This window comes from Nannospalax galili, unplaced genomic scaffold, assembly GCF_000622305.1.
Source record: "Nannospalax galili isolate Female #2095 unplaced genomic scaffold, S.galili_v1.0 scaffold321, whole genome shotgun sequence".
Taxonomy (NCBI): Eukaryota; Metazoa; Chordata; class Mammalia; order Rodentia; family Spalacidae; genus Nannospalax; species Nannospalax galili.
Window position 1 is genome coordinate 3,342,996 of NW_008345972.1, and position 21,791 is coordinate 3,364,786.

Consider the following 21,791-nt stretch of genomic DNA (forward strand, 5'->3'; position numbering starts at 1 on the left):
TATCTTATAGGGTTTATACTGAGTACAATATTGTATAACTGTATTAATTAAACTATAAACCTAAAAATTTAAAGCCAATTTTGAATGCATTTTAGCTCTGGAAATTGTTATTGAATATGTCAATGCTGTTGTAATGAAATACTTCTTCTAATTATGTGGTTATTAAATAAATACATTTTTTTTTTTTTGGTCTTTTTCAGACAGGGTCTCCCTGTAGCCCCAGCTGTCCTGGAACTCACTATGTAGACCAGGCTGGCCTTGAACTCACAGAGATCCGCCTGCCTCTTCCTCGCAAGTGCTGGGATCAAAGGCATGTGCCACCACGCCCGGCCCAAATAAATAATTTTTTTTTAAAAAAGGTTTAACTATGTAATAATGCCAAGAACTTTCACATATATATTTTTATTTACCCACACAACTGGACAGAGGTGCTCTTTGAAAGGTGAATTAACTGAGGCACAGTGAAGCTGAGCACTTTCTGAGGTCAGGCAGCTATACTGCTGCCCACTAATTTAACGTGCTATATGGGTGCTGGAAACTGAACCCAGGTCCTCTGCAAGAGAAGCCAGTGCTCTTAACTGCTGAGCTATCTCTCCAGTCCCATTTTTTTTTTTTTTTTTTTTAGGTCTTTTTGAGACAGGGTCTCCCTGTAGCCCCAGCTGTCCTGGAACTCACTATATTCACCAGGCTGGCCTTGATCTCACAGAGATCTGCCTGCCTCTGCCTCCAGTGCTGAGATTAAAGGCATGCATCACCACACCTGGTTCAAAATCCTACTTAAACAAAAAAAAACAAAACAAAAAACTAACTAACCTGGGGCTGGAGGGATGGCTAAGCAGTTAAGAACACTGGTTGTTCTTGCAGAAGACCCGGTTTGAATCCCACCATCCACATGGCAGCTAACAACTGTCCATAACTCCAGTCCCAGGGGATCTGACAGCCTCTTCTGACCTCCATGGGCATTGCACGACACAGGTGCACTTACCTACATGCAGGCAATACATGCATACACATAAAATAAAAATAATAAATAAAATTAGGCTGGGCGTGGTGGCACATGCCTTTGATCCCAGCACTTGGGAGGCAGAGGCAGGAGGATCTCTGTGAGTTCAAGGCCAGCCTGGTCTACATAGTGAGTTCCAGGACAGCTGGGGCTACAGGGAGACCCTGTCTCAAAAAGACCAAAAATAAATAAATAAATTAATTAATTAAAAAAAATCTAACCTAAGAAAAGCATCAAAGATATTCATGTGACTATTATATAGACCTATTGGGTTGGTTATTCAAGGCAATACCTTCTGTCAGGAAAACAAGAAAAGTACCTAACATCCAAACTAGGGGCTGGCTAGATAATCTTGCCATAACAATACAAAGGGGTACTACACAGACATTTAAGGTGATATAAAGAGCAACATTCCTGGTGTAGCAACAAGTTGTTGCCATGTGTGGGTTTTTTTTTGTTTTGTTTTGTTTTTTGTCTTTTTGAAGCAGGGACTCCCTGTAGCCCCAGCTGTCCTGGAACTCACTATGTAGACCAGGCTGGCCTTGAACTCACAGCGATCTGCCTGCCTCTGCCTCCCAAGTGCTGGGACTACAGGCGTGCACCACCATGCCCAGCTCTCACATCCTGCCTTTTTGTGTACATTGATTTGGTGCTTCTCTTAGAGAAAATGTTTATTTAAAAGACAAATTCCAAGCTTTGTCCAGTGGTAGTTAAGTAACCAATTACGTTTATCTGAAGTATGATCATTGCTAATTAAAAGACAAATTCCCAAACTTCCCTCAAGGGGAGTTAAATGAGATTAAGATCCAAAGCAATGAGGTATAGATTTACCTGTAGCCATGGTCCTTGTAATCTTTGGTGGCTGAATATACAACTGAGCTGGCCTTCACACTGATTTGCTGGAAGAGATTCCATACTTCCTGGTAAATGTATTGCTGGAAGAGAACAAGAGGTACTGTCACCATGCCATGATTCCTGAGGCCACTCCCAGAACACAGAGAAGGCCCCTCTCTTCATTACACAGGGAGAAAGCTCTGGAATCCCATTTTTAAAAAAAATCATCTAAGACATGCTTTTTTGGTTGTGTGTGTGTGTGTGCATGATTACACAGGGAGAAAGCTCTGGAATCCCATTTTTAAAAAAATCATCTAAGACATGCTTTTTTGGTTGTGTGTGTCTGTGTGCATGATTACACAGGGAGAAAGCTCTGGAATCCCATTTTTAAAAAAATCATCTAAGACATGCTTTTTTGGTTGTGTGTGTCTGTGTGCATGATTACACAGGGAGAAAGCTCTGGAATCCCATTTTTAAAAAAATCATCTAAGACATGCTTTTTTGGTTGTGTGTGTCTGTGTGCATGATTACACAGGGAGAAAGCTCTGGAATCCCATTTTTAAAAAAATCATCTAAGACATGCTTTTTTGGTTGTGTGTGTCTGTGTGCATGATTACACAGGGAGAAAGCTCTGGAATCCCATTTTTAAAAAAATCATCTAAGACATGCTTTTTTGGTTGTGTGTGTCTGTGTGCATGATTACACAGGGAGAAAGCTCTGGAATCCCATTTTTAAAAAAATCATCTAAGACATGCTTTTTTGGTTGTGTGTGTCTGTGTGCATGATTACACAGGGAGAAAGCTCTGGAATCCCATTTTTAAAAAAATCATCTAAGACATGCTTTTTTGGTTGTGTGTGTCTGTGTGCATGATTACACAGGGAGAAAGCTCTGGAATCCCATTTTTAAAAAAATCATCTAAGACATGCTTTTTTGGTTGTGTGTGTCTGTGTGCATGATTACACAGGGAGAAAGCTCTGGAATCCCATTTTTAAAAAAATCATCTAAGACATGCTTTTTTGGTTGTGTGTGTCTGTGTGCATGATTACACAGGGAGAAAGCTCTGGAATCCCATTTTTAAAAAAATCATCTAAGACATGCTTTTTTGGTTGTGTGTGTCTGTGTGCATGATTACACAGGGAGAAAGCTCTGGAATCCCATTTTTAAAAAAATCATCTAAGACATGCTTTTTTGGTTGTGTGTGTCTGTGTGCATGATTACACAGGGAGAAAGCTCTGGAATCCCATTTTTAAAAAAATCATCTAAGACATGCTTTTTTGGTTGTGTGTGTCTGTGTGCATGATTACACAGGGAGAAAGCTCTGGAATCCCATTTTTAAAAAAATCATCTAAGACATGCTTTTTTGGTTGTGTGTGTCTGTGTGCATGATTACACAGGGAGAAAGCTCTGGAATCCCATTTTTAAAAAAATCATCTAAGACATGCTTTTTTGGTTGTGTGTGTGTGTGTGTGTGTGTGTGTGTGTGTGTGTGTGTATGTGCGTGCAAGTGCGTATGTACTGGTCAGAGTACAACTTGTTGGAGTCCCTTTTCTCCTTTCAGCATATGGGTTCCAGATATTTAACTCAAGTCATCAAGCTTGCCAGCAAGCATCTTTACCCACTGGGCCATCTTCCCAGCCCTGTTTATTGATTAAGACAGGGTCTCATCATGTAGCCCTGGTTGGCCCTGAACTCACAGAGATCTGACTGCCTCTGCCTTCCAAGTGCTTTTGAGCCACCCATTATGGGTTCTGGGAACTGAACTTAAGTTCTTTGCAAGAGCAGTATGTACTCTTAACTGCTGAGTCATCTCTCCAGTCACATTTGTTTTTTTGTTTTGTTTTGGTTTTTTGAGACAGGGTCTCATGTAGCAGAGGATGGCTTTGAACTCCTGATCTTTTTGCCTTCACTTTCCAAATGATGGGATTACAAGCATGCAACATGATGCCTGACTAAGGGCATCCATTTCCAAACCTCAACTTAAAAACAAAAGGAAAGTAGTTTTGATTTAAATTCTATTTTATGTTATTTACATTGACAAGACATCAGTGTAAATTTCTTTTCTCTAGCACCCATAGAACCATTGATTACATTTTCACCATTCACTGTCGAAATCATTGTATTTAGCTCAGTTGCAAGGTACATTAACACTGTAATTTTACACTTCATATAATCAAAGGTGGTTAAATGAGGTTTGGGGGGTTCTGGCTTCACTATAGGATTCTTCCTTACATTTCCAGTGATAACTAGGCAGCCCAGCTGGTCGATGATGAGCACATCAAGGGGTGAGGGGGGCTGACAGAATTTCTGCTGCAGGATCTGCAGAATGGGCTCCATGACCTTTGGTGTGTCTCTTAGGGCCACTGCAATGTGTCCCAAGGCTCGGATGGTGTGGTCAGGAATCAAGTGAGCATCCCTGTAAGATGTAAGAAAAGAGGTGCCTTATGAACAGTTCTCTGGCATACAGTGGTGAAAAAAACAAAACAAAACAAAACAAAACTAAGAGGATATTATATGTAACCTAGACCTTGATTTTCCCATAGCCTCGAGGAAACATTCTTCTGAATGGATTGCTGGGGTTTTTTTTTTTACCACCATCAGAAACAGAGACCCAGGATCTTTCTTAACTCTTGTATCATGGTCTAGAATATATATTTTAGGGTAGGCTTCACCTGGCTACCCTGTGACCAGGAAAGAGGGACAGACACATATAATGGCAAGTGTCATGGCTGAGTGTGCAGAGCACAACTCTCTGCCTCTAAAGGAGGGGCACATACTTGTCACTCTCCTGGGAGATGTAGAGTCGGTTGGAGAGGCTAGCCAGGAAAGCCTCCACAATCACTGGGTCCACAGTAAGGCCAGCCTTCAGGCACCTGTGCAGCAAGGAAACATAAGTGACATTAGGTGTGAAACAATTAGATCCCTCCCTCTTTATTTAGTTTGTTTCTTGCTAAGGCTACAATATAACATTTTAAGTGACAATGCTGAATTTTCTACTTCAGAAATCTAAATGAAAAGTCATTCCATAGAATGATTTTGAATAATTGCAGTAGATTCATGCACTTGATAGGATCTCAGCTAGAAATAATAATTTTTTTACTTTGCTTGTTTTGAACAAACATTCCTTTCAGAACAATGTGTCCACACTAATTTAAAATTTAAATTTCCTTTACCACTCCTTAAAATAGTCACTGATTCAAAAAACACAGGGTTCCAAAATGGCTCAGGGAATGTTATATATCAAGGATTGTTTGATTTTTTTTTTTTTTACCTTTTTTGTTGCCAAGGATTGTCTAGGGCTTTGCAAAGGCTAATTACATGCTCTACCACTGAGCTGCATTCCCAGCTCCTATAAGGCTCTGGGGGTAAGCATAATCCTTATGCTATAGAGAAAATGGGAAGTTTAAAAACCCTGCAAGAACATAAAAACAGCCAGGTGTAATCTGAACACTTGGGGGGCAGAGGCAGATGGACCTCTATGAGATCTAGGCCAGCCTGGTCTACATAGTGAGTTCCAGGTCAGCTGGGGCTAAGGAAGACCCTGTCTCAAAAAGACCCCCCAAAAACCAAAAACAAAAAACCCCAAATCTGTTAAGATCCTAAGTCATACTAAGAATTATTGTCTCAATTTTGAGAATAAGGAGCCAGATTTCAGAAGGAAACATACTTTTCATAAAAATCAGAAAGTATTTGATTCTCAGATTGGGAGAGCAAGAGTTCATACAGCAAGAATCTCTAGAGCAAAGAATGTCTGGTCTTATTTAAAATAATAGCAAAAACCTCCCTCATTTATATTAAATATACAGAAAAAAACCCATGATAATATGTTATTTTGGAAGGAGAACTAATAGATCATTTTTTTATGTTACAAATACTTTCTAGTAAGCATTTTTATTATTTTATGACCAAGAAAAGAAAGATAGCTTTATTAAAATATAATAACCACCCCCCCCCCTTTTTGAGACAGGGTCTCCCTGTAGCCCCAGCAGGCCTGGAACTCACTTTGGAGACCAGGCTGGCCTTGATCTGTGAGATCTGCCTGCCTCTGCCTCCTGAGTGCTGGGATCAAAGGTGTGCAGCACCACACCCAGCATAAAAGCAAACTCTTAATAAATCCCAGTTATGAAGATTTGTAGTGCTTAACTTTTTTTCTTTCTGCCTCCCAAGTGCTAGGATTAAAGGCATGCGCCACCACACCTGGCTAATAAATCCCCCTTTTAGATCCAGTATAAGTTTAAAATAATTAGGAACAGACTTTTAAAATGATAAATTCAAGCTGGGCATGAGGCAGGTGGAGCTCTGTGTTCAAGGCCAGCCTGGTCTACACAGTGAGTTCCAGGCCTGCTGGGGCTACAGGAAAACCCTGGCTCAAAAAAAAAAAAAAAAAAAGCACAGAGCCATGGCTCAGTGGTTAGGAGCACCGGCTGCTCTTTCCCAGCACCCACATGATGGCTCACAACTGTCTATTACTCCAGTTCCAAGGGATCCGATGCCCTCTTCTGGCCCCTGCAGGCATCATATGCATACAATGCACTTACATACATGAGAGCAAAACACACAAACACATTAAAAATAAATAAATAATAAATAAAAGTTCAAAAAAAGAAAGATAATTGTACTCCTGTAATAAACCTGTCTAAACACTTTCCCTCATTTGGGTCAGGCTCTCCTCTCCTCAGCCTCCCACCTGCAGATGTTGTCAATGGCGATGTCCCGGAGCTGCTCATACATGGAGGGTTGGCTCTTCTTGCCTGGCATGACGTTCAGGGTTGACTCAGAATGCTCATTGGTGACACTGATTTTTATATCATTGCCAGCAACTAAAGGTAAAAATTCAAACATCTGTGTCTCGTTCAATTTTCACTTTTCATGCCCTTCTTTGCCACTCAAAAACCAACACAATAAGTTGATCGTCTTATGCTTGTAAAAAGCAAGCACTCTAAAAATATCTGATCAAACATTTTAGAAACAAGAAGTCTGAGGCCAACAGGAAGGGTAAAATGAATACGATTAAATGAAAATGACAGGTTATAAAGCACTAAGTAGGGAAACACAGCAATTTCCTTTTTGTTCTTGTTTTTGATTTTTTGAGACAGCCTTTCCCTATAGCCCCAGCTGGCATGGAACTCACTATACAGACAAGGCTGATCTTGATCTCATAGAGATCCACCTGTCTCTGTCCCCGAAGAGCTGGGACTACTAAAGGTGTGCACCATCACATTCAGCTTACACAAACTGCTTAGTAAGTCATTCAGAAGTACTGACCAGCACTGAAACATATGCAGCACTGATGCTCAGAGGGCAGCCCTGTCCTGAGAGTTAAGTAATTTAACCAATGTGCACAAAACAGGTAAAGGTGGGGGGTGCAAGTGACAGCAGAGGCCTGAGAGATTTTAGCTTCAATTTAAAATTTCTATACTGTTCCTTAACAAAGTTACAATGACTAATTCAAAAGACAGTTGGTACGCCAAGCTAGGGAACATAATTTTATCAAGGGTGGTTTTATTTGTTCTCACTATAAGGACTGAGGAAGTCTTCTGATGGCTCAGTTTGGGTTTCTTCATTTGAAGGAAGAAGGTATCAACTTGCCATGAGTAAGATTAACCTACATTTGCTCCTCTCATTCACAGATGCCATTTAATCCATACTAATTATTACATCAGCAGAACCACTCTGAGCCTGTGTCTTTTCACAAGGTAGTGCAGACTAGATGAGGCTGTGTATGACACTCGTAGCCCAGCACTGAGGCATGCAGGGCTCTCAAACATTTCAGCAAGAGAAAAGAAAGAAACAAGACTACAAAGGGCCTTCAGTGCAAGACAGGGAACCTAGGGAATAAAGGACCTGTAGAGAAAAGTGTGGAAGAGGAATGGGCCCAAACAAGTATAGTAGTCATAGTACTCACAGTCACATGGTCCCTTCTCAGGACAAAGCCTGAATGCTGAAGACAAGAGCTATTACCTGTGTGGTATTGACTGTGGTACTTATAGAGCTTCACCAGCACTGGGGATGGAATTACCAGGAAGTCTCTCAATGACGGTGTCACTGAATGCACCACCACTGGGAACCTTTCACACAGGCGGCCCAAACCCTGCAACATAATATCAACTTGTTATACAGCTAGAAGGGACTATATAAGAGTCTGTAAGCAGGGTCTCCCTGTAGCCACAGCTAGCTGTGCTGGAACTCACTATGTGGACCAGGCTGGCCTTGAACTCAAAGATCAGCCTGCCTCTGCTGAGTACTGGGATTAAAGGCATGCACCACCACGCCAGCAGGGTACTGATTCTTTCCTAACCAAGGCAAATATATATTGCTAAGGTGTGTTCATTTCTTTTAAACAAACAAATAAATTAATGTACAAAATAGGCTGCTAAGCAATGGCAGGTATGGAGTCAATGGATCTGTATCAAGGAGAGAGCCTTGGTAAATGTCTATAACTTATCTGCCGGTCTTGGGTAATAGCAAGGCAGTGTCGTACCCCAGGCCCTGCTTAAGGCCAGTAGTTCCTGGACACCACTTGCAGAAATGTACGGTCATCCTGTAGGGGGCAGCAGCTCACAGCAGACTCTATTAAAACTTATTTTTAGTTTGAGATGGAGTCTCCTCACTATGTAGACCAGGCTGGCCTTGACCTGCCTCTGCCTCCTGAGTACCGGGATTAAAGGTGTGTGCCAACACGTCCAGCTTTATTCAAACTCATTTTGGGAACAGACTTATCCCTTGTCTGATGCTGGAGAACTAACCACAGCCTGAGCAAGAATAGGGGCACACAGTAGATGGGAATCAAGTGTCTCAAAAATCAGTGAGACTGACCTGCAAGCAGCAGATTAGCAAGGGCAAATGGGCAATGATGACCTTGCTGGATGTCTTGGACTGCAGCTTTTCAGATAGCTTGATGCAAAGGTTTTCTGCACCTTAATTCAAATTCAGAGGATACAAATGATCGCTAAAACCCAACATTCAGAAATTATGTTCTCACAAATTAATCACAGTACTTAGCTAAACCCCAGAGAAATATCTGTTGCAAGTTTATTAACACTGAGAGGTGACATCAGAAGGAGTTTGGAGTCAGCCACCTGCACCATGTGCATCTACTCTGTCTTCTCTACTGGATGGAAGCCCTCCTATCTCAGTGTTCCACTCTGCAAGACAGCTTCTCACCTTCCTACTCCCCACCCTCCAGAACAAGCTCATCGCCCTCTAGCTCTGAGCCCCCACATCTCCACAGAAAAACTAAAAAACCATCAAGAAGTAGCAGAGAAAATGCACAGGCTCTGTGGCTTTGGGCTTCCCCCTCTACCCAGGTCCAGTGTCCCACACTGCAGGACAAGACAGCAAATTGCCAGGCTACAGCAAGAGTTAATGCTCAGCCCTACATGACTTAGTAAGTGACTACTCCTTGCTCTGTGTGTAAATGTGTTGGAGAGAATGTCTCACTATGTAGCTGGTTTTTTTCCTATGGAGACTAGGAGAGACTAAAACTTGCAATAATCCTCCTGTCTTAGGCTCCCCAAGCAGTGGGATTACAGACATGAGCCATTAGACCTGGTCTGGAAGTGGACACTTCTAATGTGACCACCTATGCTAATAATAGCCAAGTGTTCTAGACGTCATTTTGGGGAACCCCTAGGAAGGAAGACCTTTCAGCATGCCTGTATCTCACAAGATCCAGGCAGGCAGCTTGGAGCTCACCTTGCTCATCCTTCACGGCCCACACCATGAGGTCCACGCAGGCAGCATTTGCTTGGCAGCGCAGTTTGAGAGGGCTCAGCTCATTGTGGATCCTGTCTGCATCATGTAGAATCTTTTGGAGCTCCCCCTGGCTCATGTTAAACTGCTCCAGCACAAAATCATGGATCTCTTTCACAAAGGAGTTGGGGAGGTCTATAGGAAAGAAGAGATAAGGTGGAGTCCACAGATGGAAACAGTCATTCTAAAACAGAGAGCAGCTGCCAATGGCTAAGGTTGTTCCCTGTCTTAACAAAAAGAAAGGAATTTTGATGCTGGCTACTGGGGTTCTAAGAATACCTGCAGAGTCAAGAATGGATAAACTGTGCAATAGCTCTCCAAAAGCATACTAGTTGCCAGTCAGAGGAAATGAGTTTTCCCAGGGAAGTCAGAGCCATCCTTTTGTTATGTTTTGGTGGTGCTGGAGATCAATCCAAGTGCTCATACATGCAGGCATTGCTCTACCACTAAGCTATATCCTAAGCCCACAGTATTGTCTATTAAGAAGTGAAAATACTAAAACCTGAATATATGAAATACATAAAATAGATGTATCATCAATGGAATTGGTCAACTGACAACAAAAATACTTGATTTTTTCTCTTTTTGGTCTTTTTGAGATAGGGTCTCCCTGTAGCCCCAGCTGTCCTGGAACTCACTATGTAGACCAGGCTGGCCTTGAACTCACAGAGATCAGCTTGCCTCTGCCTCCCGAGTGCTGGGATTAAAGGCATGCGCCACCACACCTGGCCCATACTTGATATTTTTAAAAATTGCTGGGTACATGACAAAGGCAAAAACTGGCTGATTGGGTACAGACAGACGAGAATTCCCTGGGTCTCTGGAGTATCCAAAGTTAAGACTTTTCAAATTCTCATCCTTGGGGCCTAAAAATTTTAGGTCAGACCAGTAACAAATGGCCAGGGCAGCACTCCTTTTGGCTGGCCATCCCTAACATCCTGAGTGAACTTAAACCCTTGCTGCTATGGCCCTGATAGAGTATTCTTCATGAGGCCTCTTAATTAGATTGTGAATAACTAATTATAATGTATCTACATCTTAGAATACTATGTAGTTAGCAAAATATGCTTATGAAGATCATCTGTGTGAAGAAACAGTATGGGAAGAACACAAAAGAGAAACTGAGAGAAAAATGCAAACTTTTGTGCATATATGTAAAACTATTAAGATATAGTGTCTTTGAGTTAAAAGATAAGCGAGCACCTTTTGTTTTCTAAAATGTCTAAATTTCACATGTAATATATATGCATATATATGATACATGCATTTGTGTGTGTGTGTATATATATATATAAAAATAAATGATATGACATGTGTGAGAAAAATGGATGAGGAAAAACCCCATCTCATTAGCTATGCTTGGAAGCATTAGGGTCATAACACCATGAACAGATTTTTTTTTTTCATTTCTTCCTCAAAAGTTTAGTCATGTGACCATATATCTGCTCATATATGCTTTTTTGTTGTTTTGTTGTTTTGAGATAAAGGAATCTTGCCATACTGCCCAGGCTGGTCTCGAACTTGTAGGCTCAGTCTATCCTTCTACCTCACCCTTCCAAGCAGCTAGCACTACATCTGTAAGCGATACCTGACCTGACTTTCACATGCAATTTTTGTTTTTTTGGTTTTTATTATTATTTTTATTTTATGTGTATGAGTGTATTGTCTGCATGTATGTGAGTGTACCTGTGTCATGCAATGCCACAGAGGTCAGAAGAGAGCTTCAGATTCCCCTGGAACTGAAGTTAAGGATGGTTCGTAGCCGCCATGTGGGTGCTGGGAATCAAGCCCAGGTCCTCTGCAACAGCAGTCAGTGCTCTTAACCACTGAGCCATCTCTCCAGCCCGTTTTGTTTTTTTGAGACAAGGCCTCCCTGTAGCCACAACTGACCTGGAACTCGCTATATAGACCAGGCTGAACTCGATCTCCTAGAGACTCACCTGCTTCTGCCTCCCGAGTGTGGAATTAAAGGAAGGCATGCCCTACCATGCCCTGCCTTACATGTGATTTTCAAGTGGCAACAGCAGAAAGCAAGCATCACCTTGTAACACTGTCTACCAATAGTCCATACCTTTCATGTAGTACAGAGTATCACGCAGCGTCTTGAACATGGTCAGGTAGAGGGGATCACTGAAGGCTGTGTAGTAGAGATCAGCACTGGGGTTGGTCTGCAGAAGAAGTAGGCACATGACCACAGACTAGAAACTCTCCTCCAGCTGCCCTTGGCCTTGCACATGGAGGCCAGACAAGCAGCCACTACATTAGTCTTCTAGCAATCTAAACTGAGTAATCACTTAACATGACTCATAATATGGACATTTTAATTATTCTCTTTACCCACTTAAGTAAAAGGTAAAAGAAAACAGGAGGCCCATGCACCACCCTGATGTCTGCAGGCAGGCGTTATATAGATCCTTAAAAAAAATTGCTTGATAGCTTACCATCACTGGCTTAAACAGGGGACATGGGAAGTGAAGGAGGTAAAAGACATCCAGGAACCCAACACTGTTCATCAGACATTACAGCCAGGGCCCTTCTAGATTCAGTCTACATTTTGTAATTAAAACTCATTTTAAATTATTGTCTAGCAATCTAATCTGAAAGGTAGCACTGGGAAAAAAAACCTTCAGCCAGGGTCTAATGAGTTAAGATGCAGTCTTTAACATTTGTAAATTACCAGCGGAAAGGGGATGCAGGAGGTATGCGATGGAAAGGGGCATGCTATTTAGGCTGCTTGGTGGAAAGTCCGATGAAGAACAGAAGAATGATGTGGGGCACATGAGAGTCACACTAGCTTTCATGAGGGCCCTGCTAAGAGCTATTAAACAAGGGCCACTGATAAGCTCTGTTTGACAACCATCACCTTACCAGTCCTCACAATACCAGTCACAGATGAAGAAATGGGATGGGCAGAGATGACAGCAGCCTGGAGGTCTGACTCAGAGAGTTCAGATAAACTGAGGGCTTTTGGAGTCCTCTATGCTGCAGGTCCACAGTCAAGCTGTAACACACACTAGCTATGCACCTCAAGTTCCTTAGGTTGTCAGGTATGGTGCTGCATGTCTTTAAACCCAGGACTCGGGAGGCAGAGGCAGGTGGATCAATGTAAGATCGAGGCCAGTCTGGTCTACATAGCAAGTTCCAGGCCAGCTGGGGCTACAGAGAGACCTTGTCTTAGAAAAACCAAAAAGACAACAACAACAAAACAAAATCAAGTTCCTTAGATTTATAAGCCTATCTGCAAACAGGATTGTGGGGATTCAGAGTTAGGTTCTACCACAGTGTCTAGCATATAATAGCTTCTAGTAGTACTTATTACTGTGATTATGAACGATTAATGAACACACACACACACACACACATATGTATATATATATATATATATGCTTGGTTTTTTTGAGATAGGATCTCCCTGTAGCCACAGCTGATTTGGATTCCTGTGGAGACCAGGCTGGCCTCAAATTCACAGAGATCCACTTGTCTCTGCCTCCTGAGTGCTGGGATTAAAGGCATGCACCATCATGCCCAGCTTGATTAATGAATATTTTATCTCCAAGGTCAAGTTTTAAAACTTTTGGTTTGTTGGCACAAAACCATTTCTTCAAATGAATTTTTATATAACAAAGTCCAAATTAACAAAACTACCAAAACTACCCTGGTTCATTCACTGAGGAAAAGGGTCCTGGAATGCCACGTTACCAGTTTTCCTGCTCTCTATTAAGATGAGCCCTAAACGGAATCTCCAGGGAGCCAAGCCTCTTCCCTTAGAATTCACACTGACACTCTTCCTTACAGGTAGTATGAAGACAAGTCTCTAGACATCAGCCTGTTAAGTCATGAATGACCATATACTGATAAAAGAAACCAAGAGGTCTCTGAGACCACAAACTCAGTCCATAGTGAGAGTGAAAGCTAAAACGCAGGCTGACAGGAAGGATAACAACATGCAAAGGGGTGAAGATAAGGCACAAAGTGTCAGCCTTCACAGTTACAGGAATTGTGTTCCTTAGTCAAGACCAACCAAGAGCAAATCACACACACCACATACATCAGCATCTAAGAGTTTGCTGGTGGCAAGTACAGGGCAGAAAGGGGACAGTCTGCAGTACACTAAAGGTTCTTGGGAGTTCTTTCCCTACTTCATACCTTAGCCCTAGTAAGTTCATGCACTGTATGCCTTAGAATCAGGACAAAGGAACCTTGCCAGCTTAAGGAATCTAGGTCATTCATTCCCCCCCACACCCCCATGGCAATAATTAGCCTAGAAAACAACAGCCTCTCTGGATTCTCACAGTGACTCAAATGTCCATTGAGATTTTGAGACACTTCCCAGAACCTACATGTAATGACTTCAAAATTAAAGCTGTGGACCCTGGCTCAGAAAGATACTACATGCATTTAAAAGCCAGGGTTTGCATGTTCCTAACAGTATACCTCTCAGCCTTCCGCCTAAAAGCAACAGCTTTGTAAGCAAAGGAGCAAGGAAGATATAAAGACCCAGGCTTACTCTCAGCTTCCACAGTGTGTGACATGGGCACATTAGTTAGGCCCCATGAACCTTTCAGCTGTGAAATGAGGTTACTGACCACCAGTCAGAGGTACTATGAGGTAATGTATTTAAAAGGGTTAGGTTCAGAATACGTATTCAGGTGACAGGTGTGTTGGGATTAGGGTTAAAGTAAGCTGAGAACTCACTGCTAATTACACTGTACTCGAACCCCCACATAAACACTTCCTGTTTTCTCCTTGCAGATGCTTAAATCAGGTTAATCTCATAGCAATGCCCTCAGTACCTCCATCACACTGGCTACAACTGCATCCAAGGATTTGAGAACAGGCTCCTCAACAATCTTCTTCACCTGTCAGAGAGACAAAATTTCATGAAGCAAAGAGAGACAGGAATGCTGTTTTTTTTTTTTTTTTTTTTTTTTTTTTTTTTTTTTTTTTGAGAATTACAGCAGATGACAAATCATGTTGACAAGATAAAACCCATAACAAGGCCGAGGCACAGTTCAATGGTAAAGCACATAATCAGTATGCCCAAGGCCCTGGGTTCAACTCTCAGAATTTCTTTTTGGTCCTTTTTTTGTTTTTGAGACATAGTCTCCGTGTGGCCCCAGCTGAGCTGGAACTTGCAATATAGACTAGGCTGGCCTCAAACTCAGAAATCCACCTGTCTCTGCCTTGCAAGTGCTAGGATTAATGGCATGCACTACAATGCCTGGCATAACTCTCAGAATTTTTTTTTTTTTTAGGTCTTTTTGAGACAGGGTCTCCCTGTAGCCCCAGCTGGAATGCACTATGTAGACCAGGCTGGCCTTGAACTCACAGAGATCCACCTGCCTCTGCCTCCCGAGTGCTGGGATTAAAGCCGTGCACCACCACACTCGGCAACTCTCAGAATTTTTAAAAAGGAAAAAGAAAAAAAAAAAACAACAACTAACAAACTTAGAGTGATGAATGTAATGAATAGGTCAACAACATATCAATAAGACAATGACCAAGCTATATGCACAAAGTGTCCTTACTAATCTAGCATTATTTGGAAGTTTTCTTACTCTGGAAATAAATGAAAATACAAATAAGGGACCAACCAATTCCCTCAATGTTGCCAATGTTGGATTTCTTTTTCCAAGATGTCAAAGTGTTCAGATTCCAGCACTGCTGATATTTCATCTGGTTACAGTTAACAAACACAGCTGTGGGAAAGAGTCTTGCAATAGAATCCCTTCTTAGATATCTAAGCATCCTCAAAGTCAGACTTCAGGCATTGATGGGTCCTAGTGGCCTTAAGCACATATTACACATTTGAAATTCACTTGGAGGGAGGTATATAGTGTCTTCCTATGTTGTCTAGGTTGGTCTCAAACTCCTGGACTCAAGTGATCCTCCCTCCTTCCCTCCCTTCTTCCCTCCCTCCTTTCCTTCCTTTCACCTCATTCTTTCTCCTTTTCTCTCTTTCTTTTGAGACAGGGCCTCACTCTGTAGACCAGGCTGGCCTTGAACTCAATTGCAATCCTCCTACCAAAGATCTACCTATTTCAGGACTCTAACAACGGCACCAATGCCTTTTATGATGACACCTCAAAGGCCATCATCCAAATGCACCCAAATTAGAAAAACTTGACCTTGATACTGTGGTGAGAAATGAACCCTCCCAAAGGATACTGTGGTGAGAAATGTCCTCCCCAAAGGCTCAGGTGTTTGAACATTCTGACCCCAACTGGTGGTACTGTTCGGGGAAGTTATAGAACTTTTAGGAGAGGGAAACTTGCTAGAAGAAGTACATCACTGGGAGTGGGCTTTGAGAGGCTAGAGCTTCGCCCTACTTCCTGCTCACTCTTTCAGTTTGTGTTACTAAATGTGGTCATGCAGCCTCTTGCTCCAGCAGCCTGCTGCCGTAACTTCCTCATCATAATGGACTCCATGCTCTGGAACTGTAAGCCAAAATAAACTCTTCCATAAGTTGCTTTTGGCTATGGCTTTTTATCACAGGAAAAGTAACTAATACACATAATAATCCAAATATAACAACCTCTCAGAAGGAATCAAGTATAAAGGAAAAGCACTAGGTTCAGTGGAGTCTGAATGCTTTTGAGTATGAAGACACAGCCTGGCCCTGCCCTTGGCCTACACAATCATAGCCTTGATGCACTTGACACTTGTCTCTTCTGAATGGGGATATTGGAAGCTGTCCCAAATATTTGCTATAAGGATTAAATGAAAAATTACTATACATTACTCCAGGAATGTTACCCCCCTTCCTCTGTAATCTGCCAATTCATAGCTTCTGTTGTACCTGAAAACAATGGTGCAGGCTGACAACCCCATGCCAAAAATATGAAATCCCAAATATTCCACAGTCCAAACCATTTTTAACCCAACACGTTGCCACAAGTACAAAATTCCACACCTGACTTTCATGTAATGGGCTGTACAAAATTATTTAAAATATTGCATAAGCCAGGCACAGTGGCATAGGCCTGTGGTTCTGGATACTCAGGAGGCCAAGACAGGAGGATCACTTGCGTCCAGGATTTTGAGCTTCGCCTGGGCAACAGAGTAGGATCATGTAAAATAAAATAAATAGTATAAAATTACCTTTATCCTATATGTATAAGGTGGATAGATATGAGAAATAAATGAATTTCATGTTTAGACTTGGATCTCATCCTAAGATATCTCATACATATGCAAAATTCCAAAATCTGAAAATAACCCCCAAACCCAAACTATTTTAGATATCAAGTATTCTGGATGAAAGATATTCAACCTATGTTCCAAATTTTTTCTCTTTAAAAAAAACAAAACGGGGGCTGGAGAGATAGCTCAGTGGTTAAGAACACTGTTCTTGCAGACGACCTGGGTTCGAATCCTAGCACCCACATGGCAGCTAACAACTGTCTATAACTCCAGTTCCAGGGGATCTGACAGTCTCTTCTGTCCTCCGTGGGCATTGCACAACATGGGTGTACTTACCTACATTCAGGCAACACACGCATACATGTAAAATAAAAATAATAAATAAAATACTAAAAAACAAAACAAAACAGGAGGCTGGAGAAATGGTTCAGCAGTTAATAGCACTGACTGCTCTTGCAGAGGACCCAGGTTCAAATTCCAGCACCCATAGGCAGCTAACAACTGTCCTTAACTCCAGTTCCAGGGGATCTGACGCCGCCTTCTGGCCTCCACGGGCATTGCATGACATGGGTGCACTTACATACATTCAGGTAATACACTCTTACACAAAAATGAAAATATAAAATTTTTTTTTTTTAAATTAAAGAAATAAGGGCTGGAGAGTCGGCTCAGCAGTTAAGAGCACTGACTGCTCTTGCAGAGGACCTGGGTTCAATTCCCAACACCCACATGGCGGCTATGAACCGTCCTTAACTCCAGTTCCGGGGGAATCCGAAGCCCTCTTCTGACCTCCACAGCATTGCATGACACGGGTCCACTCACATACATGCAGGCAATACACTCGTACATATAAAATAAAAATAAATAAATAAATAAAATATTTTAAATTAAAGAAATAAAACAAAACAAGCTTTAGCTGGGACTGGTGGCATAAACCTATAATCCTAGCTACTTGGGAGGCCAGAGCAGGAGGATCTAAAGTTCAAGGCCTGCCTGGGCTACATGGTTAAGATCCTGTCTCAAAATTGAAAGTATAAAAAGAGGGCTAAGTATATAGCTCAGTGATCCAGGGAATAATCCCTACTACCACAATACATACTAAATAAAGATATTAGATGTAAGGGTGCACACCATCTTAGCATTTGGGAGGCTCAGGCAGAATTATGAGTTAAAAGCCAGCCTGGGCTACACAGTTCTCAAAAAACAATCAAGTAAGGACAACAACAAGCTTCCACTGACTAGTTTCCCTTTGATCTATTTATCCATCAGTGCTTACTTACCAAATTTAAGAGTTCCCGAAGCATTTCCAGTGGAATGCTGAACTCCTTATAGGTGATACCATTGAACAGGGGAGAGACAGAGAAACTGGAGCTGATGGTGGAGAAGTAGTACTCAGGCTCCAACGCAGTCCCATCAGGTAGGCAAGAGGCTATCAGGAGCAAAAATAACCAGCAAGACATAGACACATTGACTGACCAGGACACTTCCCCTGACAACCAGTAATGGTATATATTTTGCTTTTGTTGATACTCGAATTCCTTGTTTTTGTTTCCAGGCTGGCTTCAAACTCCCAGCAATGCCCTTGCCTCAGCCTCCCAAGTGTACATAATAAGTTCCAGGACAGCTGGGGCTACAGGGAGACCCTGTCTCAAAAAGACCAAAAAAAAAAAAAAAAATTGTGTGTGTGAGAGTGTGCGTGTGTGTGTGTGTGCACGTGCACGTAAGTACAATGCTGGAGTTATAGGCTGCTATGAGCTGCCCGATGTGGGTGCTGGGAATCAATCTCAGGTCCTCTGGAAAAACAGTATGTGCTCTTAACCACTGAGCCATCTTTCTAGCCCCCCACAAAGATGTTTTACTATCAAAATTAGAAAAAAAACACATATTACAAGTTCCAATGAAAGAGAGTGCCCCTCAGACCCCCTCCCTATCCTCTGAGAAAAAGCTGCCCTCCACCTAACTCTGGAAATTTCCTTCATTGTTCAAACCCTTTCCTGGTAACTGTTTATGACTTCTATGGAAATGGTCTGGGGCAGAAGAGATAGAACATTCTGCTCCAGGTGAGCTAGCCAATGACAGTATACTTGATACATCTGTGTATGGTCTCTATGGAAATAATCTGGGGCAGAGGAAAAAGAACATTCTGCCCCAGGTAAGACAGCCAGTGGCTGTACAGGTAAAGTCTCTGGAAATCAGCCCTAGATTGTTCTAATCCTTTCCTGGTTATTCTGTGTATAGTTTCTATGGACAGCCCCTGCTTTGTGGTTTTTGTGGTTTTTCTGCTTAAAAGCCCTGTGTTTTCACTGTTCAGGGTCGCAGCACAGCTTCCGAGACTATCTTGCATCTCCAACCAGTTGGTTCCAATAAAGTGCTCCTTTTTGCTGAGACTCAGTGTCCGAGTGGTCAATTTAGGGAATTTTACGGACCCCTAACACCAAAATCAGAAAACTTAAGTGAAATAAGTCATTCACAAAAAAGACAAGTTGAGCTTACAGCTATAGAGTTCTTAGAGTCAAAATAAGAGAGTAAAGTGAGTTGCCAAGAGTGAGGTAGAGGAGAAAATGGGGCATTACTGTTTAATGGGTGCAGAGTTTTCAGCTTTGTAAGATGAAAAGAATTCTAGTATGGATGGTGGTAATGGCAGCAGGGTATTATGAATATACTGAATACCACTGAGCTGTTTACTTAAGAATGATTAAGATGAAGCCAGAGTTGTAACATGGTACACTGTAATCCCAGCACTAGGGAGGCTGAGACACGAGAATTGAGAGCTTGAAGCCAGCCTGTACTACCTAGCAATCTCCAGGCCAGCCTGGGCAATGTAGCAAAACCTTGTCTCAAAAGAAAACAAAAAAAGATGCTTGGAAAATTTTATGTGGATCTTATGCTTAGTGTATTTTGCCCCAATTTAAAAAAAAAAAAAAACTGGAGGAAATTTCAGGATAAGCTTAAATTGTAATGGCACTTGGCTATAATACTAGCACTTAGAAGGCAGAAGCAGCAGGGAAGCTGCAAATTCAAAGCTAACCTGGTCTGCATAGTGAATTCACAACCATCCTGAGCTACAGAATGAGACTCTATCTAAAATAAGTAAACAAGCATATAATATACAATAACTTTTTAAAAGAAATAAATCAACATAGAAAATTTCCAGATGAAGTCTATCAGCTGATGTTTATTAATAAACGTGAGATAATCCTCCCAGTCATAGCCAGAGTAACTCCACCTTGTAGCAAGTAGCTATTTAGGTGCTCTATGTGCCAGACTGTATAAAACAAACCAGCCTTTCCACAGTTGGACAGTGCCAAGACCAGCAGAATCACTGACAAGGTAAGACTGGAGTACACATAAACATAGACCTTTCCTAGAGTCTGACTTTCATTTGGGTCTTGTTCTGAGACTGCAGTCTGAACCCAGGCTTCATTCAATTTGGCTATGGACTCAGAGCCATATAAAATATGATCTTGTAGGGGGATGATTATGGGAAAATGCAGCTGTCTGTAGCTGTCCACACTGCTCCATAAGTAACCTGTAATAAGCTCATTTTACTCATCAAGATAAACTTGAATGAGTCCTTCTTTGGGCTTTTGGTGCCCTTTCAGCTTGGGAGAGATACTAACTTTACATATTCCAAAAAGGTCATGCAACAATAAATATGGACCCAAAAGCAAATGATTGATTGAAAATTTGTTATTAAAACATTTGAATAAAAAACATCATTAGAAAACAAGTAGTAGGGCTGGAGAGATGGCTCAGCGGTTAAGAACACTGACTGTTCTTGCAGAAAACCTGGGTTCACATCCCAGCACCCACATGGCAGCTAACAACTGTCGGTAACTCCAGTTCCAGGGGATCTGACAGCCTCTTCTGTCCTCCATGGGCATTGTACGGCATGGGTGCACTTACCTACATGCAGGCAGTACACGCATACACATAAAATAAAAATAATAAATTAAAAAAAAATTTTTTTAATTAAAAAAGAAGAAAGGTGTAATGGTGTCCTATCAAATAATGACAAGGGGCTGGAGAGAAGGCTGAGTGGTTGAGAACATTGGCTGTTCTTGCAGAGGGCCTGGGTTCAGTTCCCAGCATCCACATGGTAGCTGTCCATGGCTCCAGTTCCAGGGGATCCAATGCCCTCTTCTGACCTCCATGGGCACTATACAACATGGTTGCACTTACATGCATGCAGACAATACACTTATATGTGAAAAAAAAAAAGAAAATAATAAAGTATTGTCAATAATGACAGCCAGGTGTAGAGGCTGATGCTTGTAATCACAGCTATTTGAAAGGGTGAGGAAAAAAGATTGCAAGTTCCAGGCCAGCACCAAAAGGACTCATCCAATTTTATCTTGTTGAATAAAATGATCTTGCTATGTAGACCAGTCTGGTCTTGAACTTGCAGCTATCCTCCCACTTCTGGCTCTGGAATACTGGGATTACTAGCATGCGTTACCACACCCAGCTCTGAAAAAATGTAAATTCTTAGGTCCTCAATTCCTGCTTTTGCCTCCACCTGTGCCCATCACACACCAGATTCAAGGAGTGTTCTGTTTACGTATATGAAGAGAATCTCCCTTTGCCACATCAGGAAGAGCTACAGATATCTCAAGAGCTGGCAGATGGCAAAGGGATTTAGGGCCTGAAGATATATTCTATAATTCAACATATGGTTGCTTGAGCAGGTGAGATTCTGAGGGAGTTAACTTAGCCTGTGGGTCTCACACACACAGAAACTATAACATATATTACACTCGCACATATATCCAAGAGATATTATTCACAAAGGTGTCCACAGTAGTAGATAACTATTCTTCTTTTCAAAATTCTCCTCACATCTCAAAATTGCCTTGAGACATACTCTTTAAGAAATTCATATCAGAGGCAGGCGTGGTGGTGCTTGCCTTTAATCCCAGCACTTGGGAGGCAGAGGCAGGCGGATCTTTGTGACTTCAAAGCCAGCCTGGTCTACATAGTGAGTTCCAGGATAGCTGGGGCTACAGGGAGGCCCTGTCTCAAAAAGACAAAAGAAAAAACAAAAGATGGCTCAGTGGGTAA

General features: G+C 41.9%; 1 protein-coding gene across 3 annotated transcripts in view; it reads right to left on the reverse strand.

Annotated features, from left to right (window-relative positions):
* The window catches only part of Pi4ka (phosphatidylinositol 4-kinase alpha), a 161,424-nt gene that overhangs the window by 89,870 nt on the left and 49,763 nt on the right, over positions 1-21,791 (reverse strand). For all 3 annotated transcript variants that reach the window (XM_029567858.1, XM_029567857.1, XM_008842235.3), the window contains 10 exons: positions 18,011-18,159; positions 14,381-14,446; positions 11,659-11,755; positions 9,531-9,722; positions 8,652-8,752; positions 7,797-7,926; positions 6,523-6,655; positions 4,613-4,708; positions 4,068-4,251; positions 1,835-1,938 (listed from right to left, as the gene is read on the reverse strand). In XM_029567858.1, coding sequence (XP_029423718.1) covers positions 1,835-1,938; positions 4,068-4,251; positions 4,613-4,708; positions 6,523-6,655; positions 7,797-7,926; positions 8,652-8,752; positions 9,531-9,722; positions 11,659-11,755; positions 14,381-14,446; positions 18,011-18,159 — 1,252 coding nt within the window. The remainder of the gene's footprint in view (positions 1-1,834; positions 1,939-4,067; positions 4,252-4,612; positions 4,709-6,522; positions 6,656-7,796; positions 7,927-8,651; positions 8,753-9,530; positions 9,723-11,658; positions 11,756-14,380; positions 14,447-18,010; positions 18,160-21,791) is intronic.